The following is a 26,109-nucleotide window of genomic DNA, read 5'->3' as shown; positions in this document are numbered from 1 at the left end:
GCTGCCTCCCATTCTGTCTGAGTGTAGATTGGGAGTGTGGCATCTTTGGTAGAATACCTGCATAGCCCAAATGTAGAGGGTCTGATGTATTCAGTATCTCCTTCAAACTGCTAAAAATAAAGGACAATAGAGGGGCTGGTAGGGCTCCGGCTATGCCAAGCAGGCGACCTGCTGCTCTACTGTGGAAGAGCAGGAGGTCTGTGTGGCTTTGGCAAGCTCACTACACTTATGTGCGATTGTGAATGTGGTGATGAGTGACGTGGCTATGAAAAGTTGCCTTTGCTGTTCCCTGAGGGATGCTGGACTTACCTCCTCACTGATCTCCCTCAGGATAGAAGGCTGCAGCTCCATGGATTTGAACAAAGTACCCACAATACAACACTTCTCGGATCCCTGCAGCTCACACAACTTCCTCACCACAATATCGCTCCCTGGAATAGAAGGAGAAAATCAAATACATAATTTAACATAACAAAAAAATTACCAAAACCTTAATAGGCCTCCAATGCAATCTTGCTGGATGCTAGTTATTAACATAGATTGGCTTGCTGGATGTGAGAAGTTGGCCTGATGTATGATGTCACTAGTTCTAGTGTACACCTTATATCAGTCCAAATACCCTTATGGTGATTGGTTGTAAAGTCAACCTTATAGACCAGCTATCCTAGTGGTAGCATGGACAAGAGCAGTCTTAGGCTAAACTCTGAATGGCATGTGAAGCCAGCTGTGATACCATATATAATCCCTTGAATACCAAATGAAAGGACACCACACCAGATATATATATAAAATAAAGTGTATTTATTCTAGACAAACCCTCAGCACTCTTTATGAGATTAGAGGTAAGTACAACACAGTCTTATTTATGCATACATTAAGTCACACAGGTAAGTAATACAGTTAGGCCCTAGGGGCCACGCAAACCATATACTAAGTAAGTGGTATAAGGACCACTGTCACGGAAATAGGATAGGCCTAGGGAATCGCTGGGGCTACACTATACTACCAAAGGTTAGGAAGTGGGAGGCTCACGGGATTCAGGTGCAGAGTGGAAACACTCACGCGTAATGCGTAAAAGTCACTAGCAATAGTACAGTTTAGAAATAGATAGATTTAGGACACTTCCGGAGTAGCTAGGAAGTCGAGACTGGAAAACTAGACACTAGGATAGTCACTATCCTGATGAGCACCGGAGTACCCAAGTTACCTAGCCCACAGGCTGCGGGTGCATAGGGGTGAAGTTGCGTCGGGTTTCGTCGTCGACTCCTATGGATGCCTGTTCTGCTCGATTTTCCTGGCCTTCTTGTGTTAACAAGTGATTGAATGTGACTTCAGTCTCTTACCATTCAAGCCTAAGGGTTAGAGTAGTGAATGGAGCCTATTTACTAGGCACTTCGACATGATTCTGTGCTCTTCCCCATAGATCAGGGCTTGCACACATAGCCTAGGGGATAGATTCGTTAGTATTAGGGATAACCTGTCCTGTAGTGAGGGTATTTCATGGAGCTGTGCTGAATTCAGGCCTGGTAGGCCTCAAACGGGAGAGACTCCATCTTTCTTTCTGCTTCGACAGCTTGGGATGCTTCTAGGCCAAGAGTAATGTTTTAGTTATGAGGTGTTATTCGCTTGGAGAGAACCGGTTCAGGCCGGCCCTTATCGAAGGATTGTATTTTTCTTCATGCCGAAGACACTACATCAGGCCGGCCGGCTGGGAACGTGTCCTTGGTACGGGGAGGTACAAGAATTTGGTGGGCGGCAGGTTACGGGCCGGAATTTTCCATGGGGAAATGCACCTCTATATTAGTGAAAGTCTGAGGCAGTTACATGTTCAGTCTGTAGGCGGCATCTAGCCGTTAGCAGTAAAGCTACTACTTATTCCAGGGAAGACAGACGCCATCTTGAAGGCGGAGAAGAACCGAGAGACAGATGCTTTCCTAACAGAATAGCCAGAGAGGAGAGAGTAGCCGATAAGGAAGAGGTCCCAGTGACTCGGAGAAGGGTGATTCCAGGCGAGCCGAGGCACAGACGAGAAGGGAACCTAGATGACCACTGAGTGCAGGCTACATACTACTAAGGTGATGTCGACCCTTTCTTATTAAAGTGTACAACTTAATCTTTCACTTTTCTTTGCAGGTTATGTGTTATATCGTAATGTTATGTGATTGTGTATGTAATGAGTAATAAAGTATCCAGTTTGTAGTGAACCGACATGTGATGCGTGTTCTTGTATAAGAGGGTAGCCTATTCTTCTAGTCAGCTGTGGCTACATGAACAGATGTTAACCCTGATCAGGTAAGTGGTAACTGAATAGAGGAAAGAGGAGCCCCTCGAACCTGAGAACAGGCTATGCCCGAACTGGCAATCCTTGTGTGATCTGATGAATAGTGAGACTGATTCCCTTTTTGTATGTTATGGTGATCATAGGATGAACTGTCGTATGAGACTGCCGTCTAGGTAGAGAGGTCTGGATTCGTAGGGGATCGTGAGGCCGCCGATTGTGCTGATACTGTCGTATGGGCAGAGAGGTCTGGGTTCGTATGGGACCGCGAGGCCGCCACTTGTGATACTGTCGTATGGGCAGAGAGGTCTGGATTCGTAGGGGATCGCGAGGCCGCCGATTGTGCTGATACTGTCGTATGGGCAGAGAGGTCTGGGTTCGTATGGGACCGCGAGGCCGCCACTTGTGATACTGTCGTATGGGCAGAGAGGTCTGGATTCGTAGGGGATCGCGAGGCCGCCGATTGTGCTGATACTGTCGTATGGGCAGAGAGGTCTGGGTTCGTATGGGACCGCGAGGCCGCCACTTGTGAGACTGCCGCCTGGGTAGAGAGGTCTGGGTTCGTATGGGACCGCGAGGCCGCCACTTGTGATACTGTCGTATGGGCAGAGAGGTCTGGGTTCGTATGGGACCGCGAGGCCGCCACTTGTGATACTGTCGTATGGGCAGAGAGGTCTGGGTTCGTATGGGACCGCGAGGCCGCCACTTGTGATACTGTCGTATGGGCAGAGAGGTCTGGATTCGTAGGGGATCGCGAGGCCGCCGATTGTGCTGATACTGTCGTATGGGCAGAGAGGTCTGGGTTCGTATGGGACCGCGAGGCCGCCACTTGTGATACTGTCGTATGGGCAGAGAGGTCTGGATTCGTAGGGGATCGCGAGGCCGCCGATTGTGCTGATACTGTCGTATGGGCAGAGAGGTCTGGGTTCGTATGGGACCGCGAGGCCGCCACTTGTGATACTGTTGTATGGGCAGAGAGGTCTGGATTCGTAGGGGATCGCGAGGCCGCCGATTGTGCTGATACTGTCGTATGGGCAGAGAGGTCTGGGTTCGTATGGGACCGCGAGGCCGCCACTTGTGATACTGTCGTATGGGCAGAGAGGTCTGGATTCGTAGGGGATCGCGAGGCCGCCGATTGTGCTGATACTGTCGTATGGGCAGAGAGGTCTGGGTTCGTATGGGACCGCGAGGCCGCCACTTGTGAGACTGCCGCCTGGGTAGAGAGGTCTGGGTTCGTATGGGACCGCGAGGCCGCCACTTGTGATACTGTCGTATGGGCAGAGAGGTCTGGGTTCGTATGGGACCGCGAGGCCGCCACTTCTGATACTGTCGTATGGGCAGAGAGGTCTGGGTTCGTATGGGACCGCGAGGCCGCCACTTGTGATACTGTTGTATGGGCAGAGAGGTCTGGATTCGTAGGGGATCGCGAGGCCGCCGATTGTGCTGATACTGTCGTATGGGCAGAGAGGTCTGGGTTCGTATGGGACCGCGAGGCCGCCACTTCTGATACTGTCGTATGGGCAGAGAGGTCTGGGTTCGTATGGGACCGCGAGGCCGCCACTTGTGATACTGTCGTATGGGCAGAGAGGTCTGGATTCGTAGGGGATCGCGAGGCCGCCGATTGTGCTGATACTGTCGTATGGGCAGAGAGGTCTGGGTTCGTATGGGACCGCGAGGCCGCCACTTGTGATACTGTCGTATGGGCAGAGAGGTCTGGATTCGTAGGGGATCGCGAGGCCGCCGATTGTGCCGATACTGTCGTATGGGCAGAGAGGTCTGGGTTCGTATGGGACCGCGAGGCCGCCACTTGTGATACTGTCGTATGGGCAGAGAGGTCTGGATTCGTAGGGGATCGCGAGGCCGCCGATTGTGCTGATACTGTCGTATGGGCAGAGAGGTCTGGGTTCGTATGGGACCGCGAGGCCGCCACTTGTGATACTGTCGTATGGGCAGAAAGATCTGGATCCGTATGGGATCGCGAGGCCGCCGATTGTGAGATCTTGGTATGCATAGTAGGAATCCCCTGTCCTTAGGTGATAGATATATGTGGTTGTAGGATTGTAAATAGGTTCTAGGGAGGGGGTAACGTTCTGGCTGGGTTAGTAAGGCTCTGATGAGCGGGTTCTATCTGATCCGAAAACCCAAGCAGAACATTTGGCGTCACAAACCGTTTACGAAACCTGTGTGCGTTGTGGTTGTATCGTGTTTGTCTTCGGCGCGTGCGTGGTTTTGTTTCTATATTATTTGTATATACCTGCGTGTAGTTTTCTTTTCTCTTTCTTCTTTTTCTTTTTCTCTTTTTCTTTCTTTTCAAAGATGTTTTCTAGAAAGTCGAAATCTACTTTTAAGTTGCCCGTTGATATTCCCGGCTGGGATTCAACGCCTTATGAAGCCTTAGCCCGTGAGTGGGCTGATTCTACTGGTTTGAGTGAGAATTGGAATTCTTTTTTGGAGCTGGCGGAGCCGGCTAATGTGATTACTTGTTTACAGAAGGCGCCGGTATCTAAGGGTGATGAGCTTCCCGTTTTGGGGCGCAGAGGTTGGATTGTTCTGTCTGCGTACAGGATCCTGCATGAGAGGTTGTTGAAGTTACAGAATGTGCATAAGGATGTGGAAGCGAACTTTGTTGAGATTCAGAATGCTCATACTTTGTTGCGGTGTCAAAATAAGTTGCTTGCTGACAAACTTGAGACGTACCAAACTATTGCCGAGAGGGCGGCTGTGCGAATTGCTCGTTATAAATACAAGAATCGGCGTGGTCGGGTTTCGACGCGGAAGGTGCGTCTGGTCGTGGCGAAAGCCGGACTGGATTGGAATCCTGATGAATGGGATGGTAATATCTGGAACTCGAGTGATTCTCCTTCCTCGGGTGAGGAGTCTGCCAAGCGCGAGTCCTCTCGCTCCGGCCGTGCTTGTAAATCTGCTTCTTGCGCCTCTGATGGTGCACCCCGTGATTGCGCTCGTCCTTCGAGAGGGGTCGATGCTTCTTCCACTGATTGTTCCTCTACGTGTACTGGTCGAGCTCCTTGTGATGCTCATCCCGCGGTCTCGGCGCATCCAGTTTTTCGACGGAAGGTGCAGCAGGCTCCCGGTGCTCCGAATGGTATTGCTTTAGACTCTTTGGAGGATTTTACTCAACAAGAAATTAGTGATATTTTGCAGCGATTTCGGCAGCGAGTTGGTGAGCCCTTGCTCACATGGATGGTGCGCCTTTATGAACTGGGCGCTGCTGGCATTATGTTGGATGCTGGCGATTGTTTGAAGTTTTGTTCCTTGAGTTCGGATTCTACTGTACAGGATCATTTTCGTAACTTTAATGGTGGTGGTCAAATTTCTTTGCTTCAATTGGCGACTGAGGGTTGTAATCAAAAATATCCTACTGAGTCTGACTGGACTCTGAATGACAAACCGTGGTATACTTTGCGCGATGCTGCGCAACGTCTCAAAGAGGAGGTGATGAAAACGGCAATTTTTCTGAATACTGCTGACCGGTTGCTTGATGGTTTCTTGACATCTTCTGTGCGGAATCGTATTATTCGTTCTTCCCCTGTTGCTTATAAGCAGGTCATGATGACTTTATTGATTAATCAGACTGGTAACATGTTATCTGTGGTGCTGGAATCAGTACGCCAACTCGGTGAGTTGGGTGAGTGGTTTACACCTGAACGGCAATCCCGGCCTGACACTCGTACTCCTGGTGACAATAAACTTACTAGACGTGATATGTTTTTTGGTCTTATGGCCGATGGTGTGCGAAAGGAGGACATTGATGGTGAGACTACTTCTCGTTTGTGGGAAATGTTTCGCAAACGTGGCTTGGATCGAAAGGAGGGTGCCCGGCGTGTTCGGACAACTGAGTGTGATCGTGGTTTTTCTGACGGTAGCGGTGATGACGACCGCCGTGGGCGCTCTGATCGTCGTGATGATCGACGTTATGCGCGTGATTTGTCCCCCCGTCGTGACAGAGACAGGGAGAGAGAGGGGGAAAGAGAGAGGGGGAGAGATGATTATGTTAACAGCAGACGTAGAGATGATAGGGATCAATCCCCTGAGTTGAGAAGGAGAGAGGATCGCCACATATTGGCCGATCGAAACCCGCAGTACAATGCAGGGAACAGTAATCCATTTCGTAATGGAGATGGATATGAACAGGAGGTATCGATACCTAGGAACCGTGAGAGTCTTTATTCTGATTTATCCTGGTACACAGAACACAATAAAAAGGACTAGGAAATAGGTCAAGCTCCAGTACACAGATGGGCTCACAGAGATAATAGACCCTATGTAGATATTGATATTTATTGGAGACATCGTAATATCCAAAGGGCCCGAGCATTGGTAGATACAGGAGCGGAGGCCACTCTTATTCATGGAAAATCAAAGAAGTTTAAAGGTCAGCCTTTTACAATTACCGGATTAGGTGGAAAGGAAACTCCCGCAGTTCAAACCTTACTTGAAATGAGAATAGGTAGAATTCCTAGAAAAGAATACTCTGTATTAGTGGTGCCACTCTTAGAATTCATAATTGGAATTGATATTTTGAAAGGAATGACTTTGCACTTAGATGATGGATGTTACCAATTTGGAACTAAACATTATATATCGTCCAGGCCTGTACGGGTTGGTCGTTTAAGAATGCCCCCCATAAAAGTTCCCAAGGCGACAAAAGTGGTTCGTCAGAAGCAGTATCGTATTCCAGGTGGTCATGAAGAGATTAGTACCACTATTCAGGAGTTGGTGGATGCAGGAGTTATAACCCCAGTTACTTCTGCTTGGAATAATCCTGTTTGGCCTATACGTAAGAGTGATAATTCTTGGCGCATGACTGTTGATTATCGAGAATTGAATAGACACACACCCTCTTTGACTGTTGCAGTACCGGATGTTATTACCCTAATTGAAAGAATCCAGAAACATCCAGGTACATGGTATGCGTCCATTGATATTGCTAATGCTTTCTTTTCGATTCCGATTGCCCCTGAGTGTCAGGAACAATTCAGTTTTACGTGGAACGGGCGTCAGATGACGTTTAGAAGTCTTCCTCAGGGCTATGTGCATAGTCCTACGATATGTCACCGGCTGGTGGCAGAGCATCTGGCTGAGGTACCAGTTCATCCACAAATTCAGATATGTCACTATATTGATGATATTTTGATCCAAGGTGAATCACAAGAGGAAGTTCAGACCCAATTGGATAGAGTCATTGAGTGCTTGCGTGAGAAAGGTTGGGAAATCAACCCGGATAAATTACAAGGTCCGTCCCAGGCTGTGAAATTTTTGGGTATTAATTGGCATGAAGGGCACCGAGAAGTGATCCCTCAGGTTAAACAGAAAATTCTTGATTTTGCAGTTCCGAGAAATAGGAAAGAAGCCCAAAGCTTCATTGGTTTGTTTGGATTTTGGCGCCAGCATATTCCTCATTTGAGTCAAATATTGGCCCCTTTGTACCAGGTCACTCGTAAAAAGAATGCATTTGAATGGGGTAAACCACAGCAAGATGCGTTCAGTCTGGCTAAAGAACCAATTCAGCATGCTCTGGATTTATGGCCTGTATGTGATGGTGATGTGGATTTGAATGTGTCTGTACAAGGCCTTTATGCGAATTGGAGTTTGTGGCAGAAACAAGGCAAGAGTAGAGTACCGTTAGGTTTCTGGACCAAAAAGTTACCTGATGCTGGTGAGCGTTATACACCTTTTGAGAAACAGCTACTTGCATGTTATTGGGCTCTGGTGGATACCGAGCAGTTGACTTTGGGACATGATATAGTTTTGCGACCTGAAATTCCTATCATGCAGTGGGTTATGAGTTCGCCGAAAACTCACCGAATTGGACACGCTCAAGAGGCGAGTGTGATTAAATGGAAATGGTATATACAAGACAGGGCACGTGTGGGACAAAAAGGAGTTGCATCTTTGCATGAGCAGGTGGCACGGGCGCCATCAACTGAAACTGAGAGTGAATGTTCCGTACCTTTAGTACAGGAATCTCCTGTTAAGTGGGGTAAACCTTTTGATGATTTGTCCGCAGAGGACAGAAACCATGTCTGGTTTACGGATGGTTCAGCAAGGTTCATAGGGACGAAACGGCATTGGAAGGCAGTGTCCTATAATCCGATCACACAAAAATTGCTGAGTACAACTGGTGAGGGTAAGAGCAGTCAATTTGCTGAACTCTATGCTGTTTATCAAGTTCTGAAACAAGAGTTACCTGGCACATGTCATATTTTTACCGATTCTTGGTCTACTGCCAATGGACTGGCAGTTTGGTTACCGACTTGGCATTCCCATAGTTGGAAAATCCATTCCAAGGAATTGTGGGGAAAAGAATTATGGCAGGAGATTTGGGAAATGCTCCCACAGAGTACTGTTACAATCTTCCATGTGGATGCTCATACCCCGATAGACTCTCTTGACAAATTCTTTCATAACATTGCAGATGAGAAATCTAAAATTGCTGAGGCAGTGGTGGACACGCAAGATTCTGATATTGCGGGATTGGCGAAATGGGCCGACCAGAAAGCAGGACACTTTGGAGAGAAAGCCACTAGCAGGTGGGCTGCTGATCGAGGAATTTATATTCCCCTAGATTTAATTAAAAATGTTATTCTACATTGTCCCATTTGTCAGCATATCAGGCAGCGCAAAGTGCCCCAAATTGTTAAAGGTCATTTACATCGCGGGAAATTGCCCGCTCAAATTTGGCAGATTGATTACATTGGTCCACTTCCTATGAGTAGGAATTGTCAATATGTTTGCACCATTGTTGATACATACAGTGGCCTGTTGGTGGCCCTTCCCTGTAAGTAAGCTACCCAATTGAATACTATTAAAACATTGGAATTGATTATGATGTATTATGGTGTGCCATTCCAAATTCAATCCGATAATGCATCTCATTTTCGTGGAAGATTGGTACAGGAATTCTGTGTGGAAAACAATATTGAATGGGTGTTTCATATACCATATTATCCACAGGCCTCGGGTCTTGTGGAGAGGTTGAATGGCCTGCTAAAAGACCAACTGCGCAAATTAACAGATGACAAGTATAAGAATTGGCGAGATTTTTTGCCTCAAGCGCTATGGATTTTGAATAACCGTCCTTTTCTAAATGCTGAATCCCCACTTATGCGTTTGTTTCCTCCGAATGTTGTTGCTAAACCCAATGAGATCAGAGAGACTGTGATGTACTGGGAGATTACTCCCGGAGCTTTGGCTCCATGCAGAGCGACCCCAGGGTCGGCAGGTTTAGACTTGCATGCCATGGATGACACCATTATAAAAAGTAAAGATCGAGTCATCATTGAGACAGGTGTTGGTGTTCAGATACCACCTGGAAATTTCGGATTAATTGCCCCTAGATCGGGGCTGGCTGTAAAAGGCATTCAGGTGCTTGGAGGAATCATTGATAGTGATTATCAGGGAGAGATTAAGGTGCTCCTGCTGAATAGCAGTGAGGTTGACTTACTGATACATAAAACTGACCGAGTGGCTCAATTGCTAATAATGCCTGTGTTCAGCGGTGAGATCACAAAAGGCACTGCCCCAACGTTGCTAACGGTACGAGGCCAGAAAGGTTTAGGCTCCACAGATAATCCTGGGGCCAGAGTTTGGGTGCAGTCGCCTAAGAATCCCCCTGAACAAGCAGAAGTGATTGCAACCGGTCAAGATAATACCATTTTAGTTATGAGACCAGGGAAAGATAGCTGGGAAGCAGTCCCGGCTGACAAATGTTACTTACGAGAATGAATAATGCCTGTATTTGATTCTCTTTCAGATCATTCTTTGGACTGTTGCTGCAGGATGTGTCGGCGTTGGACTGTTTTTGGGCTGGTACGACGAGAGAGGAGGGATCCCATCAACCCGGGATGAGTTGAGAACCCGAGTGTCGCGTTCCTTCGCTGCGTGGGATTCGTCGTCGAACTTTTGGATTTCACTAGCGAAACGGGTGACTAACGCCCCTCATTTCTGCTTGACACCGATGAGATCAGTGAATGACATTTTGGCAACTTGTTTGGTTGCTGTCCCTGCTTCGTTGGAAACTCTGACTCATATTTTCAATATATCAACTGCTCGCCCCAATGTTCTTCTGGGCGATTTCGCTACCCACGAGTATTGCCCCTTGTGTACTGAACTGTCAGACCCGATACCCCCCATCCAGTCCCAAATAGTTACCTATAATATCACACAAGGTGATTTGTGTTTTTTCCTTACGTGTAATCCTAGTGCAATTTCGGAATGTATGCGTTTAAAATTGAAAGGGGCCACCTCATTCACCGCTCATGAACGAACTTTGTGCCTTCAAAGGACGCCGAAAATATGTACTCCTGTTCAGAATAACATGACTTGCAAGAGTATGGTAGTTGCCCCCAGCCATTATCGCACGATGTTACTACCTGCCGGATGGCTTTTCTCATGTGGTAATACTTCCTGGCCATATGTCCCCGCAAATATTTCTGGAGGCCCTTGTGCCATTACTAGGTTGAGTTTATTGATATTTTCCTCACATCCGAATGCCAACTCTCGTGTGATTCGAGATACAGTGAGGTTACAGGAGGATTGTGACTCATCTTTGCATTTATATTCTAAGTCCGAATACCTTAGCCTGGCTATTTCAATTATTGGTGTTCCTGCTTTGGCAGTTTATAATGCCAAATCTATTGAGAAAATGGCCTGCTGGATGGTGAAATCCATTAATAATACTTCTACAGTCCTGTCGGACATGCTATTAGACGCCCAGGGTGAACGAAGGGCTATCTTGCAAAATCGAGCGGCCATTGATTATCTTTTGCTTAAACATGGACACGATTGTTCTGATTTTGAGGGTCTTTGTTGTTTTAACTTGTCTGATCATACACAATCCATTCAAGCTCACATTAATAAGCTACATGACTTGACAGAAGAAGTTAGAAAACACATTGATCAGGGCTGGTTTGACTGGCTCTTTAATTGGTTACCTGATTTGCATTTGTTACGTCAAATATTAGGAGGTATTCTGATTACTATCGCCATTTTGATTTCCATCTGTTGCTTTATTCAGTGTATTCCTTCACTACTTCAATTCTGCACACCTGGTACTAGACATAGATCAGTTAGTTTTGTTTCATATTATTCTTCCACAGATGTTAGTTCTGTTTAATGAATGTATAATAGACTGAAGTCAAGGGTGAAATGTTCTGCTCGATTTTCCTGGCCTTCTTGTGTTAACAAGTGATTGAATGTGACTTCAGTCTCTTACCATTCAAGCCTAAGGGTTAGAGTAGTGAATGGAGCCTATTTACTAGGCACTTCGACATGATTCTGTGCTCTTCCCCATAGATCAGGGCTTGCACACATAGCCTAGGGGATAGATTCGTTAGTATTAGGGATAACCTGTCCTGTAGTGAGGGTATTTCATGGAGCTGTGCTGAATTCAGGCCTGGTAGGCCTCAAACGGGAGAGACTCCATCTTTCTTTCTGCTTCGACAGCTTGGGATGCTTCTAGGCCAAGAGTAATGTTTTAGTTATGAGGTGTTATTCGCTTGGAGAGAACCGGTTCAGGCCGGCCCTTATCGAAGGATTGTATTTTTCTTCATGCCGAAGACACTACATCAGGCCGGCCGGCTGGGAACGTGTCCTTGGTACGGGGAGGTACAAGAATTTGGTGGGCGGCAGGTTATGGGCCGGAATTTTCCATGAGGAAATGCACCTCTATATTAGTGAAAGTCTGAGGCAGTTACATGTTCAGTCTGTAGGCGGCATCTAGCCGTTAGCAGTAAAGCTACTACTTATTCCAGGGAAGACAGACGCCATCTTGAAGGCGGAGAAGAACCGAGAGACAGATGCTTTCCTAACAGAATAGCCAGAGAGGAGAGAGTAGCCGATAAGGAAGAGGTCCCAGTGACTCGGAGAAGGGTGATTCCAGGCGAGCCGAGGCACAGACGAGAAGGGAACCTAGATGACCACTGAGTGCAGGCTACATACTACTAAGGTGATGTCGACCCTTTCTTATTAGAGTGTACAACTTAATCTTTCACTTTTCTTTGCAGGTTATGTGTTATATCGTAATGTTATGTGATTGTGTATGTAATGAGTAATAAAGTATCCAGTTTGTAGTGAACCGACATGTGATGCGTGTTCTTGTATAAGAGGGTAGCCTATTCTTCTAGTCAGCTGTGGCTACATGAACAGATGTTAACCCTGATCAGGTAAGTGGTAACTGAATAGAGGAAAGAGGAGCCCCTCGAACCTGAGAACAGGCTATGCCCGAACTGGCAATCCTTGTGTGATCTGATGAATAGTGAGACTGATTCCCTTTTTGTATGTTATGGTGATCATAGGATGAACTGTCGTATGAGACTGCCGTCTAGGTAGAGAGGTCTGGATTCGTAGGGGATCGCGAGGCCGCCGATTGTGCTGATACTGTCGTATGGGCAGAGAGGTCTGGGTTCGTATGGGACCGCGAGGCCGCCACTTGTGATACTGTCGTATGGGCAGAGAGGTCTGGATTCGTAGGGGATCGCGAGGCCGCCGATTGTGCTGATACTGTCGTATGGGCAGAGAGGTCTGGGTTCGTATGGGACCGCGAGGCCGCCACTTGTGATACTGTCGTAAGGGCAGAGAGGTCTGGATTCGTAGGGGATCGCGAGGCCGCCGATTGTGCTGATACTGTCGTATGGGCAGAGAGGTCTGGGTTCGTATGGGACCGCGAGGCCGCCACTTGTGATACTGTCGTATGGGCAGAGAGGTCTGGGTTCGTATGGGACCGCGAGGCCGCCACTTGTGATACTGTCGTATGGGCAGAGAGGTCTGGATTCGTAGGGGATCGCGAGGCCGCCGATTGTGCTGATACTGTCGTATGGGCAGAGAGGTCTGGGTTCGTATGGGACCGCGAGGCCGCCACTTGTGATACTGTCGTATGGGCAGAGAGGTCTGGATTCGTAGGGGATCGCGAGGCCGCCGATTGTGCTGATACTGTCGTATGGGCAGAGAGGTCTGGGTTCGTATGGGACCGCGAGGCCGCCACTTGTGAGACTGCCGCCTGGGTAGAGAGGTCTGGGTTCGTATGGGACCGCGAGGCCGCCACTTGTGATACTGTCGTATGGGCAGAGAGGTCTGGGTTCGTATGGGACCGCGAGGCCGCCACTTGTGATACTGTCGTATGGGCAGAGAGGTCTGGGTTCGTATGGGACCGCGAGGCCGCCACTTGTGATACTGTCGTATGGGCAGAGAGGTCTGGATTCGTAGGGGATCGCGAGGCCGCCGATTGTGCTGATACTGTCGTATGGGCAGAGAGGTCTGGGTTCGTATGGGACCGCGAGGCCGCCACTTGTGATACTGTCGTATGGGCAGAGAGGTCTGGATTCGTAGGGGATCGCGAGGCCGCCGATTGTGCTGATACTGTCGTATGGGCAGAGAGGTCTGGGTTCGTATGGGACCGCGAGGCCGCCACTTGTGATACTGTCGTATGGGCAGAGAGGTCTGGATTCGTAGGGGATCGCGAGGCCGCCGATTGTGCTGATACTGTCGTATGGGCAGAGAGGTCTGGGTTCGTATGGGACCGCGAGGCCGCCACTTGTGATTCTGTCGTATGGGCAGAAAGGTCTGGATCCGTATGGGATCGCGAGGCCGCCGATTGTGAGATCTTGGTATGCATAGTAGGAATCCCCTGTCCTTAGGTGATAGATATATGTGGTTGTAGGATTGTAAATAGGTTCTAGGGAGGGGGTAACGTTCTGGCTGGGTTAGTAAGGCTCTGATGAGCGGGTTCTATCTGATCCGAAAACCCAAGCAGAACAATGCCTGAAGAAAGATGCTGACAGGCAGTCAGTGAAGAGTGTCCGGTGGATCCCAAGGCTGGGATCAAGAAGAGAGGAGACCTGCAAGCAGAAGGGACAGAGTCAAGGTCACTAGCCAGTGACCACGTGGAACCAGGAAGAAACCAGGCGATGTCGTGAAGATTGCAGGTGAAGGTGAAGCTTGTCGCTGCAGCCACGAGGACCAGGGAACGTCGAGGACGACCAGGACCAGGAGGCGAGCTGTCCCAGGAAGGCTCTTGCTGTCGGCGGCGTCGAAGTTGGACTAGGACTCACCAAGCCTTGGCAAGCGGAACCCACGAAGAACGGAGGACTTGCTTCTGGTGCAGACCAGGAAGGTCTGGGGTGCTTCTTCTTTGCAGAGAAGCGGGAGCCAGTCTGGAGGAGCCAAACCAGCGCTGAAGATTTCAGGGTGCGTCGTCTCAAAGTCCACTAGCCAGCGGGCAAGCAACCGGACAGACGCGGCAAGCAGGAAAATGCAGAAGGGCCCCACGCAGGACTCGTGGAGTGTGGGGGGCTGGTCTTCGGTGCAGATGGTGCTTGGGGTTGGGGCTTCTCAATCCCCGGTGCACAACTTCGAGGGTGCCTCAGAAGCTGCGCTTGAAGATACTAGCCACTTTTCCCAGGTAGCCGGTCCCACGTCTCTCGTCGCCTCCACGGATCTCAGCACGGCTGTGGATGTGGATCAGGGTCGGAGAAGTCTGGAAGTCAAGGCTCTGGTCGGGCTCTGCAGTCGGTCCCTCGTAGAACTGGAGCAAAGCAAAGGGTAGTCTCTTGATGGTGCCTGTTTGCACAGGGTAGCCACTCCTTGGCCACAAGGGAGATTCTTCAGTCTTCTTCTTTCGTCGAATGTCGAAGGTCCAGAGTTTCTGTTCAAGTTGCAGGTTCAGGATAATCCAAAGTCTTGAGGCCCAACTCCCACTCTTATACTAATCTGGGGGGTTGGGATACCTGCTAGGTCACGCCTTATGGGTGGGACCTGGGAGGGGGTGGTTACACCCACTTCCCTTTGTCCAGTTTCGCGCCAGAGCTGGGGCTGGAGTGCCCCAGCGCCGGTTTGAACTGGACTATGCAAGGAACACCTTGTGTGCCCCAGGCATGTCTCATTCCTTTCAGCCCACCCTGCCCCAATACACTAAAGGCTGTCTGGGGAGGTGCTAGCACCTCCCCAAGCAGGAAACCTATTGTCCAGGCCTCCCTGGCTGGGATCACTCCCAGCAGCAGGAGGTCAGACTTGTGTCGTGGCAGCAGCATCCATTTTGTGATGCTGAGGCTTTGGTCAGAGGCTAACAGTGAAGTATGATTTTAACATGTCTCTCCCTCTAGAAGGGGGGAATAATATCCTCATGTCCAGAAATGGTATGGGGGTATTATTCCACAGTGTTAGACACCTTACACGACATGTTTCGATAAAACCAAACCATAGTTACCATAACCGTTTAAGATTATAAGGCACTTTAAGAGTATATGGTAGGCTATATCATAGAACAGCTATAAGGACATGGTTCCGAAAGCTGCAGACAGGCTCAGCTCCTGCTAGAGCACCATCTCACATGTTACCAAGCACTCTGCCTCCAGGATTGTTAAGGCCTGCCATAGGAGTGACTGATAGGTACACATGTTTCTATATGTAAGCTAGGTATAGGAATACTACACCTAAGCAAGGGGTGATTACACGACCTTGCCCCAGCTGAGTGATCAGCCAGTTGTGTCAAAATGGAAGGCCAGGCCAGGGGTGGCATAATGCATGCTGCAGCCCCTGGTAGGCCTAGGGTACACCTATGCCCTGGGTACCTAGGGTACACTGTGCAGGGTCCAATAAGGTGATCCTTACCAATTGGTTATGTACCTAGGGTACATGGAGTCCATTTTAAAGAGAGAGCAGACAGCCTGAGACCCTGAATGGCAGGATCTCAGGCCAACTAAGTCGAAAAACCAGCTAGACACTAGGCAAAAAGTTGGGGGTAACCATAGTCAGATATCCACCTTCCTACACTGGACAACTGTTAATATTTATTAAAACTTATGTTGCAAGACCCTTGGTATGGATGGTTTTGTATTACAATGAAAAGCTAGACTATATAAGACAGACTGAAGATGGGAAAAACTGGCACACTGTTAAAATTAAGGACTTCATACCACAGTGTTATTAAATTACTAGGAGAAAAAACATTGCCAGCCACCTATTTAAGAGACAAAGTCTCGAACTCTCAAAGATGGAAGGTATGGACATTTTATTCGATTTGAGTAGCTTCCCTAAGAAAAAGGGTGGTTTCTAAAAGGCAATCTCCTTCCTGAGGTGGACTGTCATGCATCACAGTTTGCCCAATCGATTTAAATGTGTCCATGTACAGCACTGTTTTGCTCACAATGATGCTCCTGCCAATACTGCTTCTGCCATTTCAATTCTCTTGTGGCAGCCTTAGAGTTGCAAGGAACTCACAACACTCTTTTAGGAAAAGACACAGCACTAAACTTAAAACCAAAATGCTTTCATTCGCGGTGGGTCCTACGTAGATTTGGATCTTAGAGAGTGCATGTACGTTAAACCTCACGGCGTGTGTAAAGATATCAAACTTCTGTTGACACCCCAAGTTCCTAATGTGCAGAACCCTCAGGTCCTCATTATTAGATGTGTGAAAGAACCAAATTGGTAATTCTGCACCAAGTAGTAAAGATATTGTAGAAGGAGGTAATTCGAGAATGCAGAATTATGAGTTTTGCATTTGTGAATGGGGACTGATTCTTCTAGTTTGGTCTTCTTTCCCTATGCACATTTCACCAGGATTTTCTTGGCGAACTGTGGGCACTGAAAGAAAAACACACTGTGGTCTAAACACACAACTTGCAATTTTAATGTGGGCTAATACTCCAGTTCCAGCTCACATTGCAAATGTAGCAATCAATCAATATTTGTAAATGTGGCTGATCACCCCTAGGGGTATTCAGGCGCTGGGGTCTCTAGTCATAGAGCCAGGTCTTGAGTCCCTTTCTGAAGTAAAAAGACCACTGTTGTGGCTGGTAAAGAAACATTTCCAAATCCTCCATTCTTCCTATTATCCACAAAAACAATGGAGCAACTATGCAACAAATGAGGTGCAGCAAAGGAAGATATTAAGTTCATATGGGTTTGAAATTTGAAAGATTTAAATAGCTTACATGAATTTAATTGTACCTTAAAGTCTACACTCAAAAAAACGCTTAAGAAAGATGTCTGGAATTGGAAAATAGTGACAAGAAGATAAACTACAGAAGCTCTTCACAGCTTCTGGTGAGGATCCCAGAGATTTTGCTTGGTGAGACAGATGCCATGGGCAAGAAGGTTTTTTAGGCAGAAAGGTGCCTGGGGAAACTGCACCTTAACCTTTATTGACTCAAACGGCACGGCTGGAGAGGTGGGTCCTATCCAGAGAGCAGAGTTTACTATGGACCGGCCCAGCACAAGGTCCGGGTTGACAATCTACAGGATGGAAGCACAAAGCAATAAGAGGCTACAGCAATTCTGCAGTGCACACTATAAAGTGAAGGACGTTCTCAGGGCCCCCAAAATAGAATATATATATATTTTTTTTTAAAGAAGATTGTTCTCATCCAGTGCTAGGGACTTAGAAATATCTATGGAAGGAAAAAAGCCTGTTACTAATCTCCAACAACCTGTCCTTCTCTGTAGAGCTTGCCTTTGCAGTCATGTTCCTGTAGTATTAACAGTATTTGAAGTAGTTTGGATGCGGAAAGAGTGGCAATTGTTTAAAGGAGGATTATTTGCATGTTTGCATTCACAAATTTTCAGGTCTCCCATAAATGACACACAAGCCTAAAATTCTTATTTCACAAATATAATGCCTGGTATCTGGCAGACAAAATGTCTCGTAGCACTGACTAAAAAAGGCACATATTGGAATTAAGTATCTGCTAGGGTCACAAATCATTCAGCCTCCCAAAGTGTGATGGGTGGCTGGTGCAAAAGCATTGTCGGAGATCATTATAGCCAGTTAGTTGCATATACAGGCTGAGCTGGGTGTGCCATGAGTGTGTTATCAGCAGGGTTTGATGCCTTATTGAACTAATGTACCCACGGCAGGAATCTGTGTTTAACCTCATAGTCAAAGTATCGAATACCTGAATGTCTACTCAGCCTTTCACCCTTCTGAGGTCAAAACTATGAGTACAGTTCACGTTGGGTAAAAATAAACACTGTAGAACTACACGTCATGTAAGGTGTCCTGCTGTATGATAATGTATGTTGTGCTTTGGTAAACAGTACTGTTGTGAACTATAAGATGAGGGCAGACATAGTGGTGCTACACCTCAGAGAAGGTGTGAGAAAGTGCCTCTTTTGCATGGTTATCCCCCCACGTTTTGCCTGGTTTTGATGTGGTTTCAAATGTAGTGCACAGGGTCCCTGCCAACCAGGTCCCCTGTGCCAGTGCTCCTTCCCTAAAAACAAAACCCCTAATTGGCACTTCTGCAAGTCCCTAGTAAAAGGTACTCTGAGCACCTAGGGTCTGGGAGCTGAAGAAGGTCCCGTGGGACCCCTCCCCCCCCCCCTCACTGGGACCATGCCACTGCCTTTGCAGCTTGCATTCCCCTCTGAGGGAGAAAACGACCAAGTCGACATGGCACCCTGCCTGGGTGCCATGCCAACTAGCACTGCCTGAAGAATAGATAAGTCACCACTCTAGGAGGCCTCACAACCCTAAGGAAGGGTGCACTATACCACTGGTAAGGGTATATCTGCATGAGCAGATATGCCTCTACAATATTGGGGTCCATTTCCAAATATTGTAAGTGCCAGTGAAGCCAAAGAGAGTACATGGGCTGGAAACTCGACTTCTACAGAACCATGATGGCTTCACTGAACATAGGAGTGTTTGGTACCAAACTGCTCCTTTCAATAAATCCACATTGATGGCAGTGTGGGATTTATTGTACCACATACCCAGATGGTATGGTCTCAGACTGGCTGTAGGCAGCCAGCCACCACTATACATGCTTCTGGACCCCTGTGTAGAGAGCCCCTGCTCTCTGGGACCAGAAACAATGCACATCCTGGGCAGAGGTGTCACACCTCCTCCCCCTGGATGGACCAGTGCTGAAGAGGAAGCTTCAAAGGCCTGCCGCCTTTGTGATGTGACCCCCAGCCTCTGCTGCTGGCAACAGACGGCAGACCCATGTTTACACCCCCACTTTGGGCGGGAAAAATTTAAAAGAATAAGAGGTATTTCCACCTCTGCAAACCCCACCCCTAAGATGGGGAAGGCGAGGTGAAGCACAACGTTCAGTCCCTGCCATCTTGAAGCTGGGGAGACCTCTCCAATCAGGGATAGGTCTATGACCCCTCTCCCACAGGAGGGTGGCATAATAGAGGGTGTAGTCACCCCAGGTAAGATGCCCATTGGCCATACCTGCTACTCCCCTAAAACACCACCTAAATGTAGTATTTTGGTGCGCCCCCTCCCCAGACCTGGAACTCAGATCTGCGACGACCTAAGAAGAAAGAAGACAATCCTGCAGAGAAGACTGAAGATGATGACTGCCTTGGCCGCAGCCCTACCGGCCTGTTTCCAGCCTCTGTGAACCTGTGACCTGTCTTGCAGCCAGCGACTTCTGAAACCCCTGGGAGGACTGCTGCCTTAAAAAAAGACTCCAATCTCCTGTGTACAGCGGACCTGTCCTGAAGAAACCTACTCCAAGAACTCTGGATCCAGGCGGATCCACGCCTTCTGCCCACTCTGCACCCGACGCCCATGGCCCAAGTGGCTCACCTTTGCAGCGAAGTCTCCCCATCCTGACCTCATGTCCAGCTTTGGCTGACCTCTCCTGATCCCCACAACAGCGCCTGCAGTGTGAATCCAAAGGCTCTGCCTGAACGCGACTGGCTCCGGTAAGAAAACTACGATGTCGAAAGGCACCCCTGCACCCGAAGCACCTGGGCCTTGTTGAGCTGAATCGATGGTTCCCCTACAACCCCCTACATCCTACTTTCCTCTGCTGTCGTTGGTGATCCTCTTGCAACCTCCGGTGCCATGCCTGCAGCCTCTTTGTCGTAAGAAGAATACTCATTGAAAGCACTGGGCAGCAAAGAAAATTGGTTTCACCTTTTACACCTACTGGTTTTTAGCCAATGTTTATTGCTGATGCTGTGCACTATTGGTAAAAAGCAAAATGTATTTAGCTGATGCTGTGTTTGGAGTGGTAAATTAAAAAATAAAAATGTAGTTGCGCAAAAGTGCATTTTTGTAAGTGGAGTGGTGCATTTTTGTAAGTGGAGGGCCCAGTACCAAATGCAGCTGCCGGGACCACCAAACATCAAAAAATGTAAAATAAAGTACTTAATTTTAAGGACCCCAATGGATATGGGAGCAAGAGAGTCGCGGATTTAGGGCAGAGGGTTAAGCAACAGTGAGTGGGTAGGTGGATCAACAGATAAGCTCTAAGCTGTAGGGCGTATAAATAAAATGCTATGGTGGGGCAAAGATTGAGCAATGTTCGGGAGAAGAGATCAACACAGAGCGTGTGCAATTGAACGAAAGAAGCAGCACACAAGGGAAAGAAGAGAGCAACATGGAGAGTACAGGTGTTTGAAGGAAGCAGAACACGAGAGAGAGCAACAGAACAAATGCACTTTCATGGAGTGCTTAAAGAAAATGAAAAAAAGTATTTCCCTAAGTGTGAATGTTGGAGGGATACAAGTAATGCAATCAAAAAGATGGTAAAGAAGCTATGCTCCACAGGAGGAATAAACTTACGAAGAGTAAGGAAAGACACTGAATAGGAAGCAAGCAAATAAGAGTGATAAGAATCAGATTGTAAACAATGAGCAAGCTCTAAGCCCACTGTAGTTTTGGTATGGTCTACAAGAGGTCTTTCAGTAACAGACAGCTAAAAGCTGCTTGTAGACAAGACCTAAAAGGCTCCAAATACTAAGGTGATCCCTCCTTTAAATGGCCATATAATATCTGCCTCCTTAACTTTAATAAACTCTAGATTGTTTTGCCCTGTGGTCTGAAAAAATCTCTTTTATGACCTAAGAGTTTGGTATCAGCGACTGATCAGATTGCACCCTTTAATAGAAAAGGGGCACTTTTCTGCTTGATGACTCACCCCATTTTTTGAGTGCTCGCTCTATCATTCTGGGTCTCATCTGAAGTAGTCGGGTGGCGTAGATGTGGGCATACTGGCGGGTAAAACTGCGTTCTCCCAGAGTGAAAATGTCAGAGCTGTTGACATAGCTGCTCACTGGTACCCTGTGAAAAATGGCAGACTCCTCAGTGGGCGGAGCAAGCAGGCTGTGGACTTTACTGGCTGCCTGATCAGAGAACATGACAACAGCTTGGATATGGTAACTGGACGGGACAACTGGAACAAGATAGAGAAGAAAAAAATTACATCAGGAAAAAAAGAAGAATTGTACAGTGCCTGTCAGAAATCATTCAGATCTATGCAAATGACCAGATACACTTATTAAAGAGCATGGGTGATTTCTCAGAGAGCGATACGCATGCAGTACTTAAAAAGGAGCAAGGCACCAATTGCAAGACCTCCCATAACTTGGTGCAAGCGAGTGGACCTTGTACAGCGAAGGTCAGCAGTATCTTTCAGATGCTGGTGCTTGAGCACAGATTCATACCAGTGAGCTCCGCATGGATATGGACAGCAGCGCCTCTGAGCAGTCTGCTTGTACCCGCTTACTCCTTAGAAGAACACTGCACAGTGAAAAGCAGTCGTATTTCACTGTTCTGTTTGTGAGCTGTCACTTATAAAGAAGCACTTCAAGAAGAGCAACAGCAGCATCATAGTTCAACTATCTGAATATGTAGGGACAGTCAAAGAAGCAATGCACGGTGACCAATGGCGAGTTCTGCACACATGTACCAAAGGTTAAGAAGGAGCACGGCAAGGTGACTGAGAAATGTTACAATGCATTACATTATAAAGAAGGACTGCTTTATGACCATACACCCATACCAGCTCACACAGCTATACACATGAGATATGAAAGAGCAATGTGCATGTATGCAGACATTTACAAAGAATTGCTGCAAACTGACTGACTGTAGAATTATCAACATGCTCACACTAAAACACAGCCTTACCATTGTTTAGTGTCAAGCACTCTAAAAGCTGCACTCAGATTAATGACAGCATTTTGCCCTTTGATTAGAGCTTAATGTGATGTCAAGTTTATGAATGAATACGCTCTACTTGTTATCCCCTAACGAGAGGTCAATGCTATAAATGCTGACTTCCTACTGAGACAGCAACAACAAAAATTATGAATGGTAATATCTGAGCCAATGCTTATTATTTAACTGCCATTTCTCAATGCTGCATTCTATTCAATTGTATGTAGGTTGTATGGGCTACCCAGCCGTGGCCCGTGCAGGTAAGTGCGGGGGGGGGGGGGATTTCGACAGACGACCACGAGGGAAAATTATTTATTTAATCTCACCTCGTGGACATCTGTCAAACACCCCCCCCCCCCCCCAAACCCGGCCCCACCGCTCTTATTTGCACAGGCCATGGCTGGGGCTACCGCAAATGGAGAAAAACTATCTCAAAATCAGCCTTGGCTTGACTGCAGAGTACCAGGGTCCCAAACTTCCTGTCTGGAGAATGAAACTGCAGCTCATCGATTAAACCAAATGAGGCCGTAGGTCAAATGGTCTAGCACTGTTGACTAGACTGCTCTGTTCCATAAACTGTCAGATGAGGATTTGAGCTATTCACATTGTAAATGACAATGCCTTTTATTTATGTGTTTTGAAAACCTGCAAATGGTGCGTAAGCATACAACTTGTACTTATAGGGGCTCATTTACAAGGCTCTTGCACTTTTAAAATGGGAAAAAGTGACGTATCGGCAGCGCAAGGGGCTTGTAAATAAGCCTTATAGTACTTGCTTACGAGAAGCAAGTCTGGCAGTAAAAGAGGAGCAGCTATTGTCAGCTTTGCTTTTCGTAAGCAAGTTCTAGAAGTACAAAGTGCACGTTTATGCACCGCTTTCAGGTTTTCAAAACACATAAATAAAAGTCATTGTCACTTACAATGCTAAGAACTCAAACCCTCGCAAATGCGAGACCTATTGCATTGCAAATGCTTGTTTTATAAGCGACGCTCACTTGTACAGACACCTCAACAAAACACGTGAGATGCATTGGATGCAGTACGTTTTAAAAATGGTCTCAAGGAAGAGAACTACACTACAGTTAGAGAAAATGTGAAGTGATCGATATATGAAAAGTTCTAAATGCCTAAAAAGATTCCAACTCAAACATAGCTCACAAATGCATTGAACTAAAACTGTACACTATCGCCAGTACCTAAATCTAGCGCTTTCAATTAAAATTCAAGACATTTCAAAAAGGTTTTTAAAGCGCACGCAAAGTGTTTATCCTTGGGCCATCTTAGATATCCTCGAATACAATAGTTTCAGCACAGCCTCGTCGCCATTCAACAAATCACAGCAACGGAAAAAGTTTAATCTTTAAAGACTCACCGGCTTAGGCAAAGGATACTCATTCAGAACAGCAACCTAGCCAAACATTCCGTCCTGGGCTTTCATGCAACAACTTAATGCCTTCTGGGACTTGTAGTCTTTCATTGCTTCCATACAGCCCTGCTGGTCTTGCACACCTGATAACACTGATTTGTAATCCAGCCCCCCCCTTGACTCAACCAGTGCAGCTAATAGGTGTGATCTGATTCCAACGGCCCCTTAAACAATTCTCTTTCTCTTCTCTCACTGATTCGCTGTTTCCTTTCTCTCTGCCACTCTCTTCTCTCTCTTGCCCTCGCTCACTCACTCTTTTCTCTCTGTCTTTTGATAGTTCCTATTTGGATTTCTTGACACAGCACTTAGAGTTAACTCATTCACACTGGTGCACTTGCACAATCATTGAGTTTATGGTATTTTCACATCTCCATGTAAATCACGAGGGGAAGGCCCGCATTTGTGACCGCTGTGACTGAATCACCCGGGATACATTTAGATAAAATAAACGACACGTGTCATGCACTCAGAGCGCTTTGCAGCATCCAAAAAATGCATGAATACGTTCATTTTCAAACATCTCTTTTTATTCATACTAAATGGAATGCTATTTGCCAATTAGAAATAAGAGACTTCTCTGCTTATCAGTGTCAAGTTGAACTATAGCAAGTTGCATTGAAACTTTTTTTTTTATTGTTTGACAAGAACCCCTTTTTTGCTTTTCTTAGTTATTCCATTTTAACAGAATTTTCTTTGAGAAACTGAATATAATTGAACTTAATAAATGTAACAGCCTTGAAAATGGTACTGAAATACAAGGGACCTATGGGCCATTCTATAAAGTTTAATTTCTAGTGGTAAAGTTCTCTCTCTGTCGCACTAGTGCATGTGAATTCAGAGAAAAATGCGGATTTCTACATTTAAAATTTCACATGAATATCAGGTTTACTCAACATACAGGTATACTTCCAGGAAAGTGGCTAGAAACAAACCCCATCAAATAATCCTAACGTAATCAATTAAAAAAAATGCTGTAACATATTTTAGAATGTTATAGCACTTGGATGCAAGGCAAGTGAAACACGTGCCACTTCTGGTTGTATTATTCACATACATAAACAACGGATATAAAATCGTCAGACTGACGTTGTTTTCTAGTTAATAAACGTAATACTGAGGGCCTATTGATGTAGCCTTATTTTAGTGTCTATTGATGCGGTCAGCCATGATTGTCATGGCAACAGCTATGCATTCTGACAGCACTGAGTTAAATAGGGATGGCATTTCCTCGTGCAGGCTACTGAACTGCAGAAGTGTGCATGTGCTAGTAAACTGTTTTGTGCACTTTGGGACCTGCAGGAGAAGCAAGCCGTTGGATCTCACGGTCCCAAGACATCCGGAGAGGGGGCGTCTCCTGAGATACGAGGGTGCAAAGCCTCAGACACCCTTCAACCACAAAGGGGCTCGAAGTTTACCACCTCAGAGACGGGGAGCCCATGCAATGGTGAATCTCACGAGAAAAGCCATGTTTGTTGACCAAGATGAAACTGGCTGTATAATGAAAGCACAAGTGGCCTGATGAACTGTGGGAGAGAGCGAGCAGGGGGGCCCAACGGAGGGGGGGGGGGGGGGAGGAGTGAAGCGAAAGCACGCCTTGTGCTCGTTCTGCTAAAACGCCATCGGAGACGTGGGACAGGAGATGTGCGCGCGTCTGAGCACAGGAGATGTACGCGCGTTCTGCTAAAACGTCGTGACCCATACCCGTGCACATCTCCTGTCCGGCTGTCCCCCATACGCGTGCGTGCACATCTCCTGTCCCCCTTCCGAAGCCAAACCGACAATAGATCTGGCCAAGGCGAGCAACGCATGCGCTGCGTCCCTAGGCGAGACCTAAAAACGCCTCGGCATTAAACCTACCACATACTATGTACCTGTAAGTGTCTGGGAATCTCGCTGTCCAGGACTATTGATTTTGTGTTCCCCGCTCCTTTTCCGGAAGCGTTGTACACATTGTTACAGGGGCACCACTACGCATGCGCAGCCAGGGAGCTTCTCATTGGTCACCTTCCCTTTGAGCCTTTGCTGCGAGCCTGAAACTGAATCGTGCCCCAAAGACAGCGACGAGAAAACCTGGCTGCACCCGAAGCGGTCATGTGTTATGCAAAACTAATACTTTTAGCTAGATTTGTGTATCTTCCTCAATTTGTGTTTTTCGGGCTCACCCTGTTGTGGCTGTTCGTGCGTATCACAGCAGCTGCCTCATATATGGATTTCTGTGCCCCGGCTCTCTCTTAAGAGTAAGGCTAGCGTATAATCTCTTGGGAGAGTGGTCTCAGGCCCGTGAAATGCTGGGAAGGGGGTCACGTAACTAAGAAACTCATTGGCTTTTTTTCGTACTTTGATTTATGCGCGTAACTACAGCTGACTATTACATTAGATAAAACAAGTGATGTCATTACAGTATCATTGCCGTTGTGTGGGTTGACCTTGTTTACGATTTCTTTTCGTAGTCGGTTGCGCTTGTCCTCTGAGAACATCCTTTGTACA

General features: G+C 47.1%; 1 protein-coding gene across 1 annotated transcript in view; it reads right to left on the bottom strand.

Annotated features, from left to right (window-relative positions):
- The window catches only part of POLD2 (DNA polymerase delta 2, accessory subunit), a 62,749-nt gene extending 37,117 nt beyond the window's left edge, over positions 1-25,632 (bottom strand). The window contains exons 1-3 of the mRNA XM_085636119.1: positions 25,494-25,632; positions 21,175-21,429; positions 310-431 (exon numbers count right to left, since the gene is read on the bottom strand). Coding sequence (XP_085492245.1) covers positions 310-431; positions 21,175-21,394 — 342 coding nt within the window. The 5' untranslated portion in view covers positions 21,395-21,429; positions 25,494-25,632. The remainder of the gene's footprint in view (positions 1-309; positions 432-21,174; positions 21,430-25,493) is intronic.
- Positions 25,633-26,109: the final 477 nt, after the last annotated feature.

This window comes from Triturus cristatus, chromosome 11 (assembly GCF_964204655.1).
Source record: "Triturus cristatus chromosome 11, aTriCri1.1, whole genome shotgun sequence".
NCBI classification, from domain to species: Eukaryota; Metazoa; Chordata; class Amphibia; order Caudata; family Salamandridae; genus Triturus; species Triturus cristatus.
The sequence above is the reverse complement of the archived record's forward strand: the minus strand, read 5'-3'. Positions and strand labels throughout refer to the sequence as shown.